The following is a 20,962-nucleotide window of genomic DNA, read 5'->3' on the forward strand; positions in this document are numbered from 1 at the left end:
AATCATAAACATTGGTCAGTCATGAGATGTATAACAATAACATACTGAATTTCAAGAGTCTACGATAATTTTAAATGCCTGTACAAAAAAGTCCGGAGACTTATTTAAGGTACCTCATATAATTTAATTCACGCAAATATATTTATTATTACAGAGAAAATTCTCTATTGAATATTATATTGTACCTAATATATAGTAATGATTTCAAAAGATTAAAAATAAAAGTGACCTGAGTGCCATCAGCTAGAATCGCAACCAAAACATTTAGTGCTCTGCTTTATTGCTCTAGCACGTTCCCTAACATTTGAGTTGTGTGTGTGTATATATATATATATATATATATATATATATATATATATATATATAAATATTCAGAATGTGAGAGATGATATAATAATTTCCATAGTCAAGCAACGTCGCAGCTCACAAGACTCGATTTTCGCCCTCATCAGTTGAACACATCCAAGTCCCTAAGAACAGATACTACACTTTGATCTTTGCTCGAAGGCCAAGATTTATTCATTGAATATCTGATTTTTTTTTTTTTTTTTTTCGCCTTAACTGGACAATCTTCTTCATTCCGTTATGGGTATGTACATTATTTTTTCGGCAATTTTTTTTTTTTTTTATAAATAATAATTTCTAAATAAGCACCTGATATCGACCGAATCCAAAGATACTTAACTTTGTTTCAAGGACTAATTTAGCAAGTGAGCAATATCTACTTCGTTTCCATTAACGAAACCAAACAACGCTTGGCCTTTGGATCAAGATCAAAGTGTAGTATCTGCACTTCAGATGCTACACTTCAATTTCTTGTTCTCTGTTAGTAGAGGAGAAATTCTTCACGACTGAGACAATTTTTATTTTTTGTTCCTTTTCTCCGCGTTAAACGACGACCCTGGTGTCTAACTTTGTTCCGTGGGGAGGCATTGTAAATAGGGACAACGCCAAAACGTGTAGGAAAAAGCCAGTGCACTGACTGCAGTGCAGAGTGTACTGGCTTTTACAGTGTCGTGCCGACGGGGGCTGCCCGAAATATTCTTGTGGAGCTAGTGCAGTGGACTAGCTCCATAAGAATAGTTCGGGCAGCCCCCGTCGGCACGACCCTGTAATTACGCCCGGCAATAAATCAATTCCTCTTTCAGAAATAGAAGGAAATACATATTAGGATGGCCTTCAAGAATTGAACAAAACAATAACTGGCCACGTTTTTATACCTACGTCTAACTTAGAAAGTAGGCAGAGATGGAAAAATTAGAGGAGTTAAAGACCAAGGAAAAAAGTGAGAGAGTCACGTGGTGATCTACCGGAAGTGACACCGGGGTCGGAGCATGCGCAGATCGTTACTTCCGTTCTATTAGGTCGTGATTTCATGTCAAACAACCTGAGCGAGAGAGATACGGACACACACAGGGTGTAAAAAAAAAAAAAAAAAAGGAAATTAAAAAAAAATAAATAAAAACGAAAAGAAAGTCACCCGAAGCAAGTTTGTATGTCGGATAGATCTTCTTATTATTACTGGTCTACTTTTGATCCTCAACGAACTGCCGTTTTTAAACGAGATGGGAAACCCCAGGAGAAAACAACAAGATGACGATGTGTAAGTTTTGATCCCTTAAAAAAACATGTTGGCGGTTTTCTTTTAACACATGCTTCTTTTCTTTTTTTCTTCAACACCATTTTTGGTCGCTAATAATTCATATAAATAAAGAAACCCGATCTTACAATAATATCCTCTTTTAATAATAACATCGCTATGGACTATTATTATTTATTTTTATAAATGTCGATCTTAATTCTATACATGTTAAATTAAAAACCCAATGAAACTTAAAAATAAGGTCTGTTTCTTTGTGACGTCATAAGCGAGAAGAAAATACAACCTTGGATTTAATTTATTATTTTTAATTAACCAGTGTAAATTTCTTCTAAAGTTCGGTATTTGAGCTGTTCAATTTATTTTGTTTCGAAATTTGTTTTATTTCCGATTCTCATCTTGGATAGTATATTCACAACCCTTCGGCCGATGTAACCTCCGACCTTCTTCAGATGATATATTACATACGTAGTATATATCGTCTTTAAAATTCTTTTTAAAAACCTCTTCAAAATGCGTGCTAGAATTCTCCACATGGACATATGGTTAAATGATTAAAAACGTCGCTTAACAATCAATCAGTCCTACGTGACAATCTTCTAGAGAACAAAAAGTGAGGAGATGGGGGGGGGGTCGCAAGTTCAATCCCTACTATAGGTTATAATAAGTAAGAATAATATAAATAATCAATGTAATCTAAAGTGGATTAAATAAATTCGTAATTTCGAATAGAATGCTCCCATATTCGAAAAGTCGTACCTGGAGAAGTTCGGAGATTACATCAGCCGATATGTGACTGACTAACAACCAAGAATAGTAGTCCGAATAATCCAAATTAATTCTTATTGATGTTAGTTACGTAATATATAATAGTTTTCTATCGTCATCTCCTGATTTTTTTTGTTTGTTTTTTGTAAGTTCGAAAAAAATATGTTTGTTTGTCGTTACAATGACTTATGTGCCATATTGGAAACTTGTACAATTTAGATCCCCCTCCCTCCCATTCCAAGTTGTTAAATATTTGTTTTAAAGGTACTAGTGCACTTATTGATCCGTGCTGAAATAATAGCGTTATTATTTAAAAACCCATTCTTAACATGGAGATGATGTTTTGTACCTATTCTATAATTTAACCTTACAATTGAATAAAAAAAAAAACTTTAGGTGCTAATGCAGAGAGTGATCGGCGCTATTTTTTTTTTAAATCGTATTTATAATTAAACTTGGAAATACGATTTAAAAAATAGCGCGGTTCAGTAAGTGCACTACTAGTGCACTTACTGAACCGCGCTATAATGTACAAATGTACAAAAATATTTGGTAAATTTGTACATTGACACTCCCAGCTACTCTCCTCCCACTTTCCCCCAAAATTGGTACTTATGCACTTATGTTACCGTGCTGAAATAACATTAATATTTAGAAAGCAATACTTAACAAGAGAAGGGGGTGTTTTGTAATTGTACTGTACTTTCATCTAACAATTATTTAATAAAAAAAGGTATCGTCAAACTTGAATTCAACTTGGAAATACTATTTTTTTTTTAAATAGCACGATAACATAAGTGCATAAGCACCAACATTTTTTATATATTTTCTTTAGAATACGTGTAAACACTCTGAAAAACTTTGCGGAAAGAAGGGAGAGGAGTGCAGGTTTAGAACTTAAAGTGGGAGATCAGTTTTCTTATCATAAATTTAACGTAAAATGATCCCTTATTTCCGAGCCATTCTAACTTTTTAGAACTTCAACTAAAACGTGTTACCATTAACCCTAAGTCCAAGTAACAAAGTCATAAAAGCAGACCTCCGATGGGGGGGGGGGGCAAAAAAAATAGAACAGAATTTAAAATGTTAGACTGGCTCAGCAATCAGCATTGGGGGGATAGTTTCATGTTAAATTTACACTCGGAACTGATTTTGTACTCTAAATTTATTTATTTTGTTTTTGTTTTTTCGTTTTTCACGTAATCATAAAAAAAATGTGCATTTTCGTTTTGGGTAAGGGTGGAGGGAGCGTTAATCTATAAATTTACCTTCCCCCCCCCTTATTTAGAATTTAACCTAATGAAAAATGAAATGAAAATACAAAAACAAAAACAAAAAAACGTCACGGAACGTCAACGAAGATGCCATTCCAAAAATCACATAAATTGATCAAGTAGTTTTACTTTTAGCTGAGAAAATCAGTAAACAAAAAGGGACTTTCTCGTGTCACTGTCTTAAAAAAACACACACACAAAGGCACAATAATTCAAACTTGCGAGTTCAGCCTTGTAATACTACAGATTTCACATTAATCGTTTTGAATTGTTTAAAACTGATTTTCTTTATAAAAAATAAAACTAAATCAATTATCAATTGACGTGTTTTTTTTTCGTTTTGTAAATGACATTTCTGTGACTAGTACATACATCAAAGATTTTTGTATTTTCTTAGATTGAATTCTAAGAACCTTCTTAGAATTATATATATATATATATATATATATATATATATATATATATATATATATATATATATATGGTGTGAATTTTCTGTAATAGTAAAAAAACGCTTTATTTCTGATCAAAATCTACTTCGTCCAAAATATTTCTAATGGAATAGTTTTTTTAGTATAATTTCCAAACTACTTATTTTATTTTTTATTTTTTTACTTAAACTGTTTTAGTAAAAACACATTAAAAACAAAGGTATGAAGTTTCATTAATACGTGATTATTTGTCGAAATGAAAACCTATCTTTGAGCCTCACAAGATTAGCTAAGAAAGGGCGGTAACTCATGGTTAATTTTTTTTTTTTTTTATCTAGCGTAAAGAAAAACATTTTATTTTTTATGGTTCCCTATAGATTATGAACTAGAATTATGTGACCTTACTCCTTAGCCTTGTTCTCGATTGATATGTAAAGATGGGGTGCTTATTTAGAATTACACTTGATAAAAATACAGAAAAATATTTGTTAGTACTCGTCACGGAATGAAGATGTCACATTCCAAAAATTACATAAATTAATCAAGTAGCTTTTTGTTTAATTAAGAATCAAATTTTTACGATTTTCAACGATTAAAATGTTTTAATTATTTGGAATGCTAACAAAATCTCGGTAATCAAATTCAGTTGTCGCCCTTGCATTTTACTTTCAACCACCTCCTCGTTGATTTAAAGAAAAAGAAAAGAAAAAAAACATACTTGACGAATTTATGATTTTTTGGAATATAACATCTTTGTTCCTTGACGAATACGTTGTCGTTAATCATAAAGATTTTTTGTTTTTTGATGGTGATTATATTTTTCTGATTTTGCTTACGTTTTGGCATTTCACGTGTACGAAGAAATTTGGGTAAATCCTCCCCCATGATTTTTTTTTTGTTTTTTTTTTTCTGTTAGGTGATTACATGTGGAATACCCTGAAAAATTTGGAAACGAAAATGCAAACAGAAGTGTTACAAAATGGTTTAGTTCCTCCAAAAATAAAATAGCTCATTGCAAAAAATTATTAGGTCCAAGTCCATACTTCAACCTAAATAAAGAAAAATGTTTATGGTGCAAAATTGGTGCATGTTATTGTCACCTATCAAAATGTCATGTTCCAAAATGAACGCAGATTGATTTACTCGTTTTTACTAAAATCAAGTTTTATGATGGACGAGAACGGTGTGTCTTGATCCGCCATATTTATTAAAGGGAAACAACTGAATTCGCACTACCGAGATTTTTAAATCCGTCTTGGAAGGACTACAATATACTTATTAATCGCTAAAAATTATAAACTAATGATTTTCTATGTATTAAAAACATACTACTTGATCGATTTACGTGATTTGGGGAATTTTTGTATATATATATATATATATATATATATATATATATTAATTCAGTTGAATTCTGGATAAGAACTAATTATTAAATCCATTCTTAATGTGGCGGAGAGGGGCCTAATAATCGATTCTCTTGAGTCGGGGTCAAAAATTGCTTGATCTAACATTAGCACTAATTGACTGTTCGGTGACGGCTCGTCCATTTCCGGTCTGTTCTTTAAGTCATAATCGGAAATATTCCGATTAATATGGATTACCTCTTATGGAAGTACCAGGATTTTGGGTGGGTGAGTGTGTCATTTTGAAAAGGTAGTAATTAATTAAATACTTATAAAAAAAAAAAAAAAACTCCCAACCCTAAGTTCGGATGGTAACGCCCCCCCCCCCCCCCAACAAAAATAAAAAGAGAACAATAACATGTTTAAGATTTAACTAAAACGCGATCTCATCGAAAAATGTGGGTGGTAATTTTACGTTACATTTATATGCGAAACAAAATAAAAATTTGTACCTCCCCCTCCCAATTTTCCAGAGTGTTTTCATGTAATTACCTTTCAAAAGGAGAATCGTATTTTTTATTGAGAGGTGGGGGGTAATTTACCTGAGGTTCCTTATCTATAATACGTACCGAGACTTAATACTTTTTTTTTTTTTTTTTTAAGTGGTGAAAGTGGTAAAAAAAAATAAGAGTAATGTTGAAACGCATTTTTACTCTAACTAATTTACATGACAAAAAATACTTGTGAAGCTAGATTTTATGTTCTTTGATTGGATTGGGGGTGGGTGAGAAAATGGATATTTTCTTTTTGTTTGATCTCAAATTAAATTTCTTAAAGTTTTAACTTCGGCTTCAATATTATTTTTAAATGGTTACTATGTAAACAATAAACACACATCGGCCATTTTTCTTCATTTAAATAGTAACAATAATTTGTATTTATAGACGACGAGGTCAAACCGGATCTTGTATGTGTGTGTGATTCTCGTCTATATGTAACTTGGATTACTATATTAGATAAGACATTGGATGATTTTTTTTTATTATTTATTATTAATCGAATATTCATTGAAAACTGAAACGAATTCTGCTTTTAAAATATATAAACTGGATGGTTAGATTAAGAGTAAACCGTATATTTATTTCTTTACCTGAAAGTGAAATGAGATTTTACCTTTTTAGGCGATCACGTGAAAAAAAAAATGGAAAGAAATTGATATCCTTATGGTAAATAGACAAAATACACAAACATCCACAATCCACAATCGATTTCAAAGAAATTAAGAAAATGGCCGGCGTTTAATTAAAAAACAAAATTGGTTGGATGTCCTTAAAACGCTATCTGGCCGGAAAATGGGTGATCTCTCACTTTGAAGGTCCTGGATATGACCTTAAACTATATCCAGTGGTGAGGCCCCAGCTTGCGGGCTTTGGGGAGTGTGGAGCCACCCTTTAATTGCCATTGCTCCCAGGTCCACTCTGACCCAGAGTGGTAGTACCTGTTAGGGTCCCAACTCTGGGTTAAATAGAAACTGACTTGAAAACAACAAATATTTTATTAAAAATATCTTTCTTCAAAATCTTTGGATTCAGCATTAAATAACCTGAAAAGGGTTGATATGCTGTAAAATAAAAACAACCAACCCACTTTGAACTCTAAAATATTTTTTTGTTTTGTTTGTTTTTTAACAAATTTTTTCAGACTTTATATGACTTCACTTGAAAAAATTTATTTATTTGGAAGAATAACAGCTACAATAATACCAATGGAACTAAATTTTGGCATTTGTTTTACAATCCACAGAGATTCGAAAAAGTGGTAAAAAAAAAAATCAAATATATAACAAATAAATGTTACCAAAGGCAAGATAAGTTACTCTTCTACCTAGGTAGGTTTTTAGTGTTTTTACTTGATGTAAAATGTTTATTCTGTAGGAATTTTATGTCAAGATGGGAATTTTAACTAACATATTCGATGCTCTCTGTTGAAAGCAAGAAATGAGACAATTACAAAACAACAAACCCTACCTGTAAAATTCAACACAAACTTTATTGGTACACGGGATTTTATTGCAAAATAGTGCACCCATCTTGCGTCCAATGTGGTCGAGCTGGTAGATTGTTTCAATGAAACGATAGTTTTTAGTTCTTTTGCAATCCGCATGCTGTCATAGTCTGTTGCAGAGAAGGATGAATTTAGGCATGTTTCATTGGACCTCATGGCCCTAAAAAAAAATTGGTAACAACGCAAACAGGCTGAATATCAGAGATGAAAAATTCACAATGATAAGAAACGTCCGTAATGCGGTTGTCGACATTCTGTTTTATAAGTAAGCCTAATTCGTAGGCTTTTACAAATATGTTCTATACTTCATCTACAGTTGAGATCTGAAGCATAGAAGGCAATAATGTTAGCACCCAAGTCTCCTTCTTAGAAGACATAATAAAAATGAGTCCTTCCTCCTTCGCTGATCTGGAACAAACTGAAGAAACCTGAAAAGAAAAAAATTGGCGCCAAAGGCACATGACATGTCTGGTTGGATTCGACCAATCAAATCGATCGATGCAATGGCAGTTAGAGCTTGTATTATGACTGTATAATTTCTTACAATTCAGCTTGAAAACAAGCAATGTCAACCTGTACGCAAGCACAAGAAAAGATGGCTGCGTAACTAATACATTGCAGCCATTTCTCCTTGTGTTCCCAGTTAACATTGCTTGTTTTTTGAGCCAAATAAATATTTTACATTGAGTAAAAACACTAAAAACCTACCCAGTTAGGTAGAAGAATAACTTATCTTGCCTTTGATAACATTTATTTGTTTTATATTTGATTTTTTTTTTTTTTAAACCACTTTTTTGAATCTCTGTGAATTGTAAAACAAACCCAAATTTTGAATTGCTTTTCTCTAACTCCTTCATCTGGCTGACGCACGGTACATGCAATTTCGAACACTCTATAGAGGCTGACTATATTCATTGAATGAATACCAAAAATATTTTCCTTTCTTCATTGGATGAACGTCAACTCAAAGGTAACTTTGGTCATCTATTCTGCAACTGAGGCTAGTTGTAGCTAGCTACACTGAAGAGTCTCTGTTAAGATAAAACCTAAATGTATGTAAATATTGGAAAATATTTAGCACTTCTGCATTTTAGCTTTTTGTTTGCATTTTTGGAAGAGTTTGATTTGGGACAAAGGGAGACAATCACCAAATTTATTAAACTTTTGCAAAAAGTTTCAGAAAATGAATATTTGTTAATAAATAACTATATATATATATGTCCACAATTTTTAATACAGTGAATCCTTATGTTTGTATATAAGTGACCTTGTCTGTCTGTGTGAGGAATGGTCTCTATCAAACTACTTTGTCAATTTTGGGTCTACAGACTTGTAACTTGATATGTAGGGGATTATGGCCTGTGGAACTAATTCGATTTGTTTCTTAGCTGGTAAAAATAGTAATTAAAGGGTCAAAATTGAAAAAAGAATGGAACTTGTCAGGCGTAAGTCGGCTAAATGTGTTATTTCTATGCATGCACAAATATACATGTTTAACATTTAAAAAGTTTTTTTATGCCTATGAACTTAGATTAGATGGCAATGAATAAGACTGGAGAATTACATGTTTTGGTTTCAATTCTAGCTGATGGCACCCAAGTCTTTTTTTTTTTTATTTTTTTTTTAACGAAATCTGTATAAATTAAGATATCATAGCTAAGCATATTTTACGACTGGGCAATGTCGAGCAGCCTGCTCCTGCTAGTAAATAATAAAGCTGTATATTTATCTTGTATGGAACTATACAAACAGTTTTTGGCTACACATTTGCAAATATTGTTTCGGTTCTAACTGGAGATAAGCTGAACTTTATCAGACCAGTTTCTTTTACACTAAGAAGAAATCTGACCTAATGAAGTTCAACTGATTTCCAGCTAGAACTGAAACATATCTGCAAATGTGTAGTCAGAAAAAAAAATTGAATTAAAAGCTCCCAGACATTACGGGTACAGCTTACATTAAATTAAAGTCAACTGAAACTGTTGTCCATTCTAAAGGAGGGATTTTATTTAAACACTATAAAGTCAGGTTCCATTTTAAAATTAAGGTACAAGTGAATGTGCAAGAAAGTTAATTATTTTTGGTAATCGATGGGTGACCATTTTGGGAATAATGGGCGTTGTATGTAAGAACCTTGCATCCAATCTGGGGTGTTCATTGTTTTTTTTTTTATAAAGGAGTCACCACTTATCAAGGCCCAGAGGCCACTTGAGGTAAGGGTTAATGAGTGTACAGTTGTCAAGGGGAACATGTCAGTCATCGTTAGTAGTGGACATTTTGTAAATTGGATTACTTAAGGGGAGGGATGGCTTATTAAGAACTTGTTTACATTGGACTAGAAGACGACCATATTGTATTAAGTTGGAAAGCAGGAAAACGGAACAGAATTCCACAGGCGTGTAGTTCTAAGAAAGAAGCTTTGTTCATGGAATCTACGTTTACGTTTAGGCACAGATAAAGAATGGGGAAATTATTGATAGTGGTTTCAGATAGACGAGTGTTTTTTGTGAAAGTCAGGCCAGGGGACGATAGATTGGAGCTCAGACGAGCATTTGCTATGAAAATAATGATAAAGCAGAGACAGGCTCGTAACATCTCTTCTGTGGGAAAGCGGTTGCAGGGAAGAGAAAAGAGCATCTCCCACTAGGCTACGAAGTCTATTTTGAACTCTGTCAAGGCTAGCAGCTCCTGCCCAGTTGTGGCAACAGTACTCCATCCTTGGACGCACTTTGATCAGACATTGGCCGGTAATCACGGTTCAATTTTAGAATCTGCAATAATCCACAATTATTTTGTACACTGCCACACACAAATATGCAGCCTCTATTCTGAAGCTTACTTGCCTCCCCACAAAAACAGAATTAGATGCAAGAGACGAACCTGGTTCTCCAAAAATAGGCACTCTGGATTAGAACAAAAAACTGCTTCAGTCTCTAAAAATGATTAATATGAGTAAGTGACAAGAAAAATTACAGAAAGAATTAAAAGGAATGATGATGAGAAATAAGGATTCAATGACTACTGAATTGCAATATTTGAACAGATACTACACTTACTTCTTACTTAAAAAGTGAAGGAAATGAATGTATTTTGTTTTTAAAACTTGTTAAAACTTTTCATCTTGCTGACTCCCAACCAATGCCAGATCGCAATTTTTTTCTTATTATTTTGTTCAAACTGAGGATGGAGCATCCTAGTGGATGCTAAACATTCACTCACCATCTAATACATTCCAACCGAGAGATCCTTTTAAGATTCTAACCATCCCTTTAAGTGCAATTGTTTAAATCTCTGTTGCACTTGGTTCATCAGATATATTTGCTAGGTAGTTTTTGAAAAAAAAATTTTTTCATGGGGCTAGTTGCTTCTATAATTATTTGAATGATGAAAATCTTCCTGAGATTCCAGTTTCTTTTCATGTTGTACATCAAATCTTGGTATTTTGTTAACTTTTCCCTCTCATCTCTGTTTAACATCATCATTGAAGACACTAACTTCTACTAAGGTTGCTTCTTTCTCCCTCTTGTCCCATATCACCATGTCGGGTTTAATAGCTCTGTTTTCTGGGTACGTAATTGTAGGAATTGCATAGTGGATGCATGACTTTTAGATATTTGGGGGGGGGGGGGTATATGTTCCCAGGACTTCCTGCTACATTCGATAGTCAACTTTTTACAGATTATCCAATGGAGATATTTACACACTCCCTTGTATTGTAGCTGTCCCCAGCTAGATATCTTTTACAGCTGGATATCAGGTGGCTCACACTCTCTACTTCTGTGTGGCAGAACCTGCACTTGTTGTCGTTGCTGAGACCACTCATCTTAAAAGTATTGGTCATTAAGTCTTCATCTTGAGCAGCCATTATAATCCTTTCCTGATCATAGTGGAATGATCCACTTTTTAACCAGTGTATAGAGCCTTCCTTATATAGTCCTGGATGAATTCACTCAGAAAATACTTGGCACACTATTGGTTGGCTCATTTTTCCAGATTTTTAATTTTTAATTTTTTTTTTTTTTTTTTTTTTTTTTTGCAATGGAAGTTCTTGGTGTATTTTTGGCGACTTTTTGGGGTTATTTCTGTAGCAGATTTGTTTACTGATTGTCTCATTTGTAAGACGGCCTTGTCCAAAATGTTGCCAGTTTTTTATGGAGGTTGTTCTGCTGACTCGTTTCATGATGTTTGAGGTTTAGCCTGTCTTTGTTTCATCGTTATTTTCATTGCAAGTGCTCGTCTGAGTTCCAATCTATGGTCCGCCCTCACTAAACATTCACGAGAAACACTCATTTGGCTGTAAACACTATTAATAATTCCCCCCCCCCACACTCTTTATCTGTGCGTAAACCTAAACATAGATTCCATGAACAAAGCTTCTTTCTTAGAACTGCACGCCTGTGGAATTGTCTTCCGTTTTCCTGCTTTCCGGCTGACTACAATATGGTTGTCTTCAAATCTAACGTAAATAAGTTCTTGATGAGCTGTTCCATATAAGTTATCAAATTTTACCAAATTTTCATTACTAATGATTACTATATTGTCCAATTTCTACTGTACACTCTTTAACCCTTATCCTTGAGTGGCCTCTTGGCCTTGATAATGTGGTGATGCCTATGTAAAAAAAAAAAAAAACTTTCTATGAACTGCACACCTGTGAAACTCTCTTCCGTTTACCTGCATTGTTATTGTGCTTTGGGTTGCTCCGTTCTTTATTATGAAATCATTCAAAGAAACTAAATATAATGTTTAAAATGTTTCTTTTTATTTTGTGTTACAAATTCTTTTTAATATTATATATTGCTGTTACTTTTGTATTTATTTATTTATTTATTTATTTATTGTACTTATGCAGAATATGGATTGTGCTGAAATAATGTTAGAAACTCATTCTTCAAATGAGGAAGTGAAGGTGCTTTATAACTTCTTTAAAAATTGAATCTAATTTGAAAATCTTATCTTAAAAAAAATAAACACCTTTTTTTTTTTTTTTCTTATCTTTTTGTTTTTGCTGTGGGATAGAGCATCCTACAGGATGCCAGCAATTCACCCACTATTTTAGAAACTCCGATTGAGAGGGTTTTTTAACAGTCTCTTTAAGTGCAATTTTTGTGTCTCTTGCACTTGATCCACAAGGTATATTTGCCAGGTTACCCGGCAGCATGGACAAAAAAAAAAAAAATCTACTTTTTAAGTAGATTTTTTTTTTTTGAAAACTTCTTTCTATGCCTGAACTCCCTCTTTTCCATCTCTCACCAATCTTTCACCTCTTTTCTTTGCTTTCTCTGATTACTGGAAAAAATCATTGATGAAACATTAAAATTCGGTCTAAATGTCGACCCCATCCCCACTTGTCTAATGATGTTCTCGTTAATCCTCTTTGCCTCTCCCCAACAAAGAATTGGTGCTTGCGCAGAATTCTCCCTATATTAAAAAACCCAAAAATAAATAAAAATCTGGATGATGTACGTAACCGTAACGGAAAGAAAATCTCGTATTCCAGTAATCACATAAATTGATCCAGTAGTTATATTTTTATAAAGAAAATCATTTTTTTAGTGTCCCCTCCCCCAATGCCCCATGTTAAAAATGGTTTTCTAAAATCTCGCAAATTTGAATTGCTTGGCGTTATTTCCCTTGTTTTCAAGATGGCGTTGTGAAATTGTCACTGTTCGTTTGGCCATAGAATTTGATTTTCTTATTTAAAAATGAAAGTACTTGATCAATTTATGTGATTTTTGGAATATGATATTTCTTTCCGTTATGGATATGTATATCATACGGATGTTCCTTTACTTTTGTTTTTTTAATATACAGGGAATTTTGGATAAGCACCAAAGAATTAATATTTAAAAAAAAGAAAAAGCTGCCATCAGTTTTGTCCGAGCAATGTAGACAATATAAAAATATGAATTCTATTAGGGACAATTGCCACATTTTACATAAACAAAATAATATATAATTAATTTATTTAAATTACTAGGAGGGAGACCCGACATTGTCTGGGATTGAATGATCATCAATGAACGTTTCACACTTCCATATTTTTAGTGTTGACAAAATCTGTAAAATCGTCTATTTTTCAATCAAATTAATTGCCTGTTCTAGTTGGAGACTTATTCCAGTGCACCTGGAGGAAGTTTTACATGCCTCTTTGTAATGACTTACTCTGTAATAAATTGTAGTCTACATTGCACTGTAGAGAACCTACAATTTATTTTATAAAATTATTTTTTATATATAATGGCTCGAATTCAAAAGTCACGTATCATGCTTCAATTGTGCTCTAAACAGAAACATTCATTTTGAACGCACCCCTGTCTTATAAAAGAATCTACTGTTGATTTTATATGCCCCGGGCCTTTCAGCTTGTGTGGTAATAAAACTGTTAAAATGTTCTTGATGTTAGGCTGTGTAAGGTGTTTATTTTGTTTCTTTTAACCAAAATAAACGCCTGACACAGCCTAACATCAAGAACATTGACCTGTTCCTTCTATCAACGGATTATTTCGATTATCTATAGTTATGATATTAAGTTAAGACATTCTGATACAAAACCTATCCAAGAACACTACCAGGCACATAAAGTACTTTCGTGTGAAATTTCATAGAAATCGACCCAGCCTTTTCAAGACCATACAGACACACAAAGTTCTTTTTGATATATAGTAAACATTGAGATTTTGTAATGATCATTTATCTCTGGCTTTCTCCACATAACCCCGGCGTAATTATTTTTTCAATTTTGTTTTTATTTTATGTTTCAATTTTTATTGAAAATTAACGAGATTCTATTCGATTTGCTAATTACATTTTAACAACCTGGAAAAATCTTTGCAAAATAAACTAATAAACACGCATAATTTAGAATGGGCCATTATTAAAAGCCAAACAATATGGTTAAAATGACCACCTACTTCTGGACCAAATTTTGGGGTGGGCTTAAAAGATTGTCAAGCTTAGACATATTTTTGGGATAGAGAGAAATCTGCCCTTTCCTCTTTTTTAAAAATGTATTATTTGAAGAGGACAAAAGCATGCCTTCATGAACAAGTTTCAGGTGGTAGTGGGTAAACCCCCTTGGTCGAGGTCAATACCTACATTCAATTTAACTTCTTTGTTATCTTGCTGACAATTCCATCAATTAAAAATGTCAATAATAAAAATACTGACATAAACTTTGAAAGCGTTGAGAAAAATGATTACCCATTGTTTCCTACACTATTTGGACAGGAAGTGACTAATTATGTTAAATTAAAATGTAAAAGTTAACCCTTTTTTTTTTTTTGTCCACTCCCCCCCCCCCCAACAAAAGGAGGGTGGACCTGTAAATTCACCCTTGTCCGTTTGTCTGTTCGCACTTTTCTCAGTAACTATGCCTTGGAATTTAAAAAAAAATTTGCACAAACATTAAACATGATATTAGTAAAAAAGTAACAGAACGGACTTTCCGGGAAAACTCTGGTTGTCCCCCTAGGGGTGCCTTTTGGGTTAAAATAGCTAAAATTGATATTTTGTGCTTTTTTTTTTTTTTAAATTGATGCTTAAATTATTATAAAACTTTTCTGAAAAATTGTAACTAACTGATTTCTATATAATTTTGTTTGTCTATACTTTGATAACTCTTGGATGTGCCCCAGGGGCTCTTTTAGGGCTAATAAAAACACTTCATTTTTGGAACTGTTTTATACCATATTTGTCCCAATTTTTCTGTGTATGTCTATTTAGCAGTTTTGCATGGTGCTGAACTCAAATTTAAATATGTTAAGGCCTTGGGGACTTTTGGGGCTAAATGGGGGGAGGGGCAAATGATGTACTTAGTCATTTCTTTTTTGGCATGGTACAGAACTTAAATTTACATATATTAAGGGCTAAAACCGCACCATTTGTCCATTTTCACCAGGATTTGACGTCCCCTGGGGGCTAAATGGGGAGGAGGAATGCTGAACTTAGTCATTTTTTATGCCTCGTTCACTGTGCATTCGCAGGAGACTATGTATGCTTTACTTGTTATTTCGAATTATTTACTCAAATAAAAGTTCCATTTTTACTTCTAAATTTCAAAAGTTATTCTAGCAAATTATCCAACGCCTTAATAAACAAAAATTATCCAACGCCTTAATAAACAAAAATTATCCAACGCCTTAATAAACAAAAATTATCCACCGATTTAATAAACAAAAATTATCCACCGATTTAATAAACAAAAATTATCCACCGATTTAATAAACAAAAATTATCCACCGATTTAATAAACAAAAATTATCCACCGATTTAATAAACAAAAATTATCCACCGATTTAATAAACAAAAATTATCCACCGATTTAATAAACAAAAATTATTCAACGATTTAATAAACAAAAATTATTCAACGATTTAATAAACAAAAATTATCCACCAATTTAATAAACAAAGATTATCCACCGATTTAATAAACAAAGATTATCCACCGATTTAATAAACAAAGATTATCCACCGATTTAATAAACAAAAATTATCCACCGATTTAATAAACAAAAATTATCCACCGATTTAATAAACAAAAATTATCCACCGATTTAATAAACAAAAATTATCCACCGATTTAATAAACAAAAATTATCCACCGATTTAATAAACAAAAATTATTCAACGATTTAATAAACAAAAATTATCCACCGATTTAATAAACAAAAATTATTCAACGATTTAATAAACAAAAATTATCCACCGATTTAATAAACAAAAATTATCCACCGATTTAATAAACAAAAATTATCCACCGATTTAATAAACAAAAATTATCCACCGATTTAATAAACAAAAATTATTCAACGATTTAATAAACAAAAATTATCCACCGATTTAATAAACAAAAATTATCCACCGATTTAATAAACAAAAATTATCCAACGCTTTAATAAACAAAAATTATCCAACGATTTAATAAACAAAAAATATTTAACGATTTAATAAACAAAAATTATCCACCGATTTAATAAACAAAAATTATTTAACGATTTAATAAACAAAAACATTGTAAAGACTGAATTTAACTTGAAAATATTACAAGAAAAAATAAACTTTTAAATTTAGTAATCAGAATAGGGGCATGTGAGCCAGTAAAAGTAAAACCATGGAGACATTTGCTACAAGAAAACTTTTTTTTTTAACCGCATTTTATTTGTTTTTGTAAATTGTAAAAATACAAAATGTGATCTAAATGAATCAGTGTGTATGGCTGTTTTTTTTATTTGTCATTGTCTGAACATTTTACCTACTGAGCCAATATGGACAGATATTTATCTAAACGTCAAAAAAATGTTAAAATTGCACATTTTATTTTTTTTGTTTGTTTTTGTTTTCAAAATTGGTAGTAAAGTAATTTATTTAATTTAGAATTTTATTTGATAACAATTTTATAAATAAATTGCGATAATTCCAACATATGCTGTTGTTCCTATTTACTTGCCTCACCACAGGGACAGTTAGACACAAGGTCGTTTTTTATGTGGAAAAAGGCCAGCTCCCCCAAAAAAGGAGCACTCTGGATAGGAACAAAAATAAAAATTGACTCAGTCATGAAACTTTTTTTCCTCCACTGACTGAGGACAAAAGGTGAAGTGCAGCATTAGAACAGATACTACACTTTGATGTTTTTATTTTCTGTAAATGTCGAAATTACAAATATTAGTAAAAAAAAATAAATAAATAAACAATTCGGCACAAGACCAACTCAACAGATACTACACTGTGATCTAGGCCTAAAGGCCAATAAAATATCTGATGTTACTACGTTACAATTGAACTTATTTTTCACAATGTTTTTTGCCGTATGTTGACGACAAACACAATTAATTGGAATCCCAATGTTATTATCTCGGGTTAACAATGCAATTAAGAATGTATTGTCGTAAAACAGCATTGACATTGACAGTTTTGTTGTTTCTTTGAGAGCACATTTATCTGTAAAGTCAGTTTGTGGGTTTCCATGCGTGTTTTTCATGGCCGTTTTTAGATTAACTTTAGTTCAAATACGAAAGCAATTTTGGAGTTACTATGAAATTAAAACACCAACTCCACTTGTAAATGGAATATTTTTATTATTTAGATGAATATTTTGTTTGAATAAACGCATTTTTCTAATGTATACACAAAAAATGCTGATACTTTTATGTTTTAATCATGAAAAGATATTGAATTTCAAATAAAACAAATGGTGCCTACGTAATTGTCATGTAGCAAAAAGTAACATATCTAAAAACCATGAAAAAAACGATAAGATAGAAGAACAATTATTAATGAAAAACTTTTCGATAAAGTTTATATGAGGAATGAATTTTGTCCAACATTTTGAATTACGTTCATCACATGACGTAAACAACAGAACTTAATTATCTCCCCTGTCAACTTATCTCTTTTCTAGTAAGTGTAACATAGCAATTTCGCTTCCTTTCACAAATTTTGATTTTCATTAATAATTATTTTTCTGCCTTATTGTTTTTCATAATTTTCTTGCAATTTTGGCTATAGCATGGATGGTGGTATGGGTGTAGCACCTGAGAGTGGATCAAGGAATTGAATCTTTTGCTTATCAGCATCTGATCGCATTCTTCAAGCACTAGCTGAAGGTCAAGATCAGATGTAGAAAAAGATTATATTCCTTGGAATTTAAAAGATGGTGGATAAGAGTGGCAAGCTTGTGTGTGAGGAGTCAATTAAGAGTATGTGTTCCCTGCCTGAGCATGGTGCATGCAGTTCAAGGTCCTGTCAGACCTCAACCCTTTGGGTAAGTTTTTAAGCTTTTAGACTCTTAGCTAGCAGAGTGAGTGAACTCCTCACTTTCCTGGTAATAGAAAGCCTCCAAGATTCTCATTCCCCGTTTTTATTTTTTTTCATCCTTGGCCTTTATCCCCAATGTGCACTCATTTTGGAAGAACTCGACCCCCTCTCCCACTCTTTCTTTTCACGTACACTTAGATCCCCCTCCCACTTAGATATTGACCAGCTTGTTTTTGGCAAACCGAAAAACAGTAGGCAGTCTATTATTTAAAGAGTTGGGAGGGCCTTACTAACCAATTTTTGTTGTTTTTTGTTTAATAAAATGTAATTACTGTAAATAATTGAATAAAAATTTTTAAATTTTGGTTTATCTTAAGTATGAGAGTCCCTGGAGTGAATGTGGTATTGTGGTGATTGAGATATTTCTAGTTAAGAGTAGGATAGACAAACGTATATAATACATATCTTATTTAATTAAAATTCAACCAGTGCTTCTAAGGAACAAAATCTTAACATAGGATAGACAATTTTAAGTCTTTGAGACAAAGCATGACCAATGGCACCCATTATCCCCAACACTTTTGAATGGCCTTGTGCCTAATTTGTTCAGTATGTATTTTTATATTTTGTTCAAATATTTTAAAGAAAGGACTAAAGAAATTTAGATATTTGTCCAGAATCTCCTCCACCCCACCCCATATTAAAAACAAAAATAATGTACATTCTCGTGATGAAACGAAAATATATTTAAAAAATCATAAATTGATCAATTATTTTCATAAAGTCATTTTTAAGCAATTAATGGGAATTCGTAGGCATTACAACCTAAATCTAATAAGTAGGAATTATTGTAGAGTTGTTTTCCCTTCTGAGAATTTTTTTTCAAAATGGCAAGCAAGACAGTCACTTCACGAATACTCATAAAATTTGATTTTCCTATTTAAAAATAAAACTACTTGATTAATTGATGATTTTTTTTAAATATATTTTCATTTCATCAGGAGTATGTACTTCATATAGATTTTTCTTATTGTTTTTTAATATAGGAAGAATTCTGGACAAAAACCAAAATTTAAAACCCAAATAAATAATTACAATAATAATGATAATATTTAACTTAATAAATTTAATATCTTCTTCTCTTCTTCTCTATGTAAATAAAATGAAGTCATTTTTCCCCTCTGAGTTTGACCTTAATAGGATTAAAACTCAAGACATTTCATGCAAATCTAATGTGCACAAACTGCAGCACATTATCTGAGGTGTGCTATAGGCCTATTACTCTTACATTTCCTCGATAACCGTACATTTCTATATTTTTTTCTGGTGAGAATTCACTGCCAAAATCTGTAAGAACCAATGAAAGTGGTAAAATCTTTTCTCTCTATTACATTCATGCCCCCCCCCCGCGACCACTTAACACCGTTGCGGATACGTCCACAGGGGAATTTACGAGGAAACACCGGTTTGAGTTCTTTGTTGCTTTAAAAAAAATGGAATGGCATCTTACCATCGGGTGAAATGCAACTTTCGATTTCATCTATTCCATGGGTTACTTATACCATTTCTTTTATTTCTCTCCCCCCCTCCACACTTTTTTCCCCTTTTTTTTGGGGGGGGGGGGACTGCGAGTCGAAGGGTTACTTAAACGAAACGAACTAACCTTGGATTCCAGGTTTTACAACAAACTATAACAGTCAGCCCCTAGCATTCTTCAAATGTTCAAACGATTACTCGATTTATATATTTTATTTACTGTATTTTTCCTTCTATTATGTTTTCAGTTATTTTATACGTGATACTAGGGGGGGAGAGCTGACTTCTTATTTTCGGATTAGTTACTCTTTCATTACTTATTTCTATGCATTGAATTTCTGGTAGTTTCATAAGCCCAATTACTATTACGCTATCGATATGGAACCAAACGGCATTCCAATTGGTAAAAAGCGACAACAAAGAAAACAATACAAAAAAAAAGAAAACAAAACACATAACAAACCGTTATACTTACACTCAACAATTATATGGTTAAAAAATACTTCTTTTGCATAAAACAAACCAATAATAAAAAAAAAATTATGACTAAAATCTATTAAACATTTTTTCGTTATACACGGTCAGTTTTCTGGTTTTATTTATTTCTTTTTTCCCCATTTGTATTTTTTCTTGTTTGTTTTGTTTCTTTGATTTTATTGCAGAAAACAAACCAACAAAAAAAAACAAAATAAAATAAACATAATTGCGTTTTACACGGTAAGTTTTCTGGGAGTTTTTTTTTTTTTTTTTTCCATCTGTATTCATTCCAGTTCGTTTTGTTTGTTTTGTTTTTTCCTGTACTCTGCGGCTGACACCAATGACTGCCGGTCTTGCCCGATCAATGCTTGACGGGAATTCACGAGAATTCGGGTCAAATTATGCAGGACTACTTTCATTTTTTTCTTTTTATAAATGTAAAAGTGAAAATGTGTGTGTGTGTGTTCGCTTCTTGTGTATGTCCGCAAATGATTTGGCTTGCAGCGCAAAAATAGTTCAGACTTCCTCGCACCTGTTCATTTCGCTTCATAAACCTTCATATAACTCCCTCATCAGTTCCCCTCCCTCGTGGCACAGATGGTTAGGTGACTGGCTTTTTTCCCCTTTCGTTTCCACCTTTGCGTCAAGGTTTTGGGGTTCAATCCAACCTTCCGACCAAAACTTTTTTTTCTTTTACACCTCTTTT

At 32.4% G+C, this 20,962-nt stretch overlaps 1 protein-coding gene across 2 annotated transcripts in view; it reads left to right on the forward strand.

Moving 5' to 3' along the window:
• The first annotated feature begins 1,303 nt into the window (after nucleotides 1–1,303).
• The window catches only part of LOC145263736 (eukaryotic translation initiation factor 5B-like), a 122,822-nt gene continuing 103,163 nt past the window's right edge, over nucleotides 1,304–20,962 (forward strand). Inside the window, exon 1 of one of the 2 annotated variants that reach the window (XM_080120715.1) lies at nucleotides 1,304–1,603. In XM_080120715.1, the coding sequence (XP_079976841.1) occupies nucleotides 1,566–1,603 (38 nt within the window). In that variant the 5' untranslated portion in view covers nucleotides 1,304–1,565. Of the gene's footprint in view, nucleotides 1,604–17,994; nucleotides 18,251–20,962 lie in introns of those variants that run through there. The other variant, XM_080120714.1, reaches the window with a different exon arrangement.

Source organism: Euprymna scolopes, chromosome 39, assembly GCF_053919585.1.
Source record: "Euprymna scolopes isolate OS-2025 chromosome 39, ASM5391958v1, whole genome shotgun sequence".
NCBI classification, from domain to species: Eukaryota; Metazoa; Mollusca; class Cephalopoda; order Sepiida; family Sepiolidae; genus Euprymna; species Euprymna scolopes.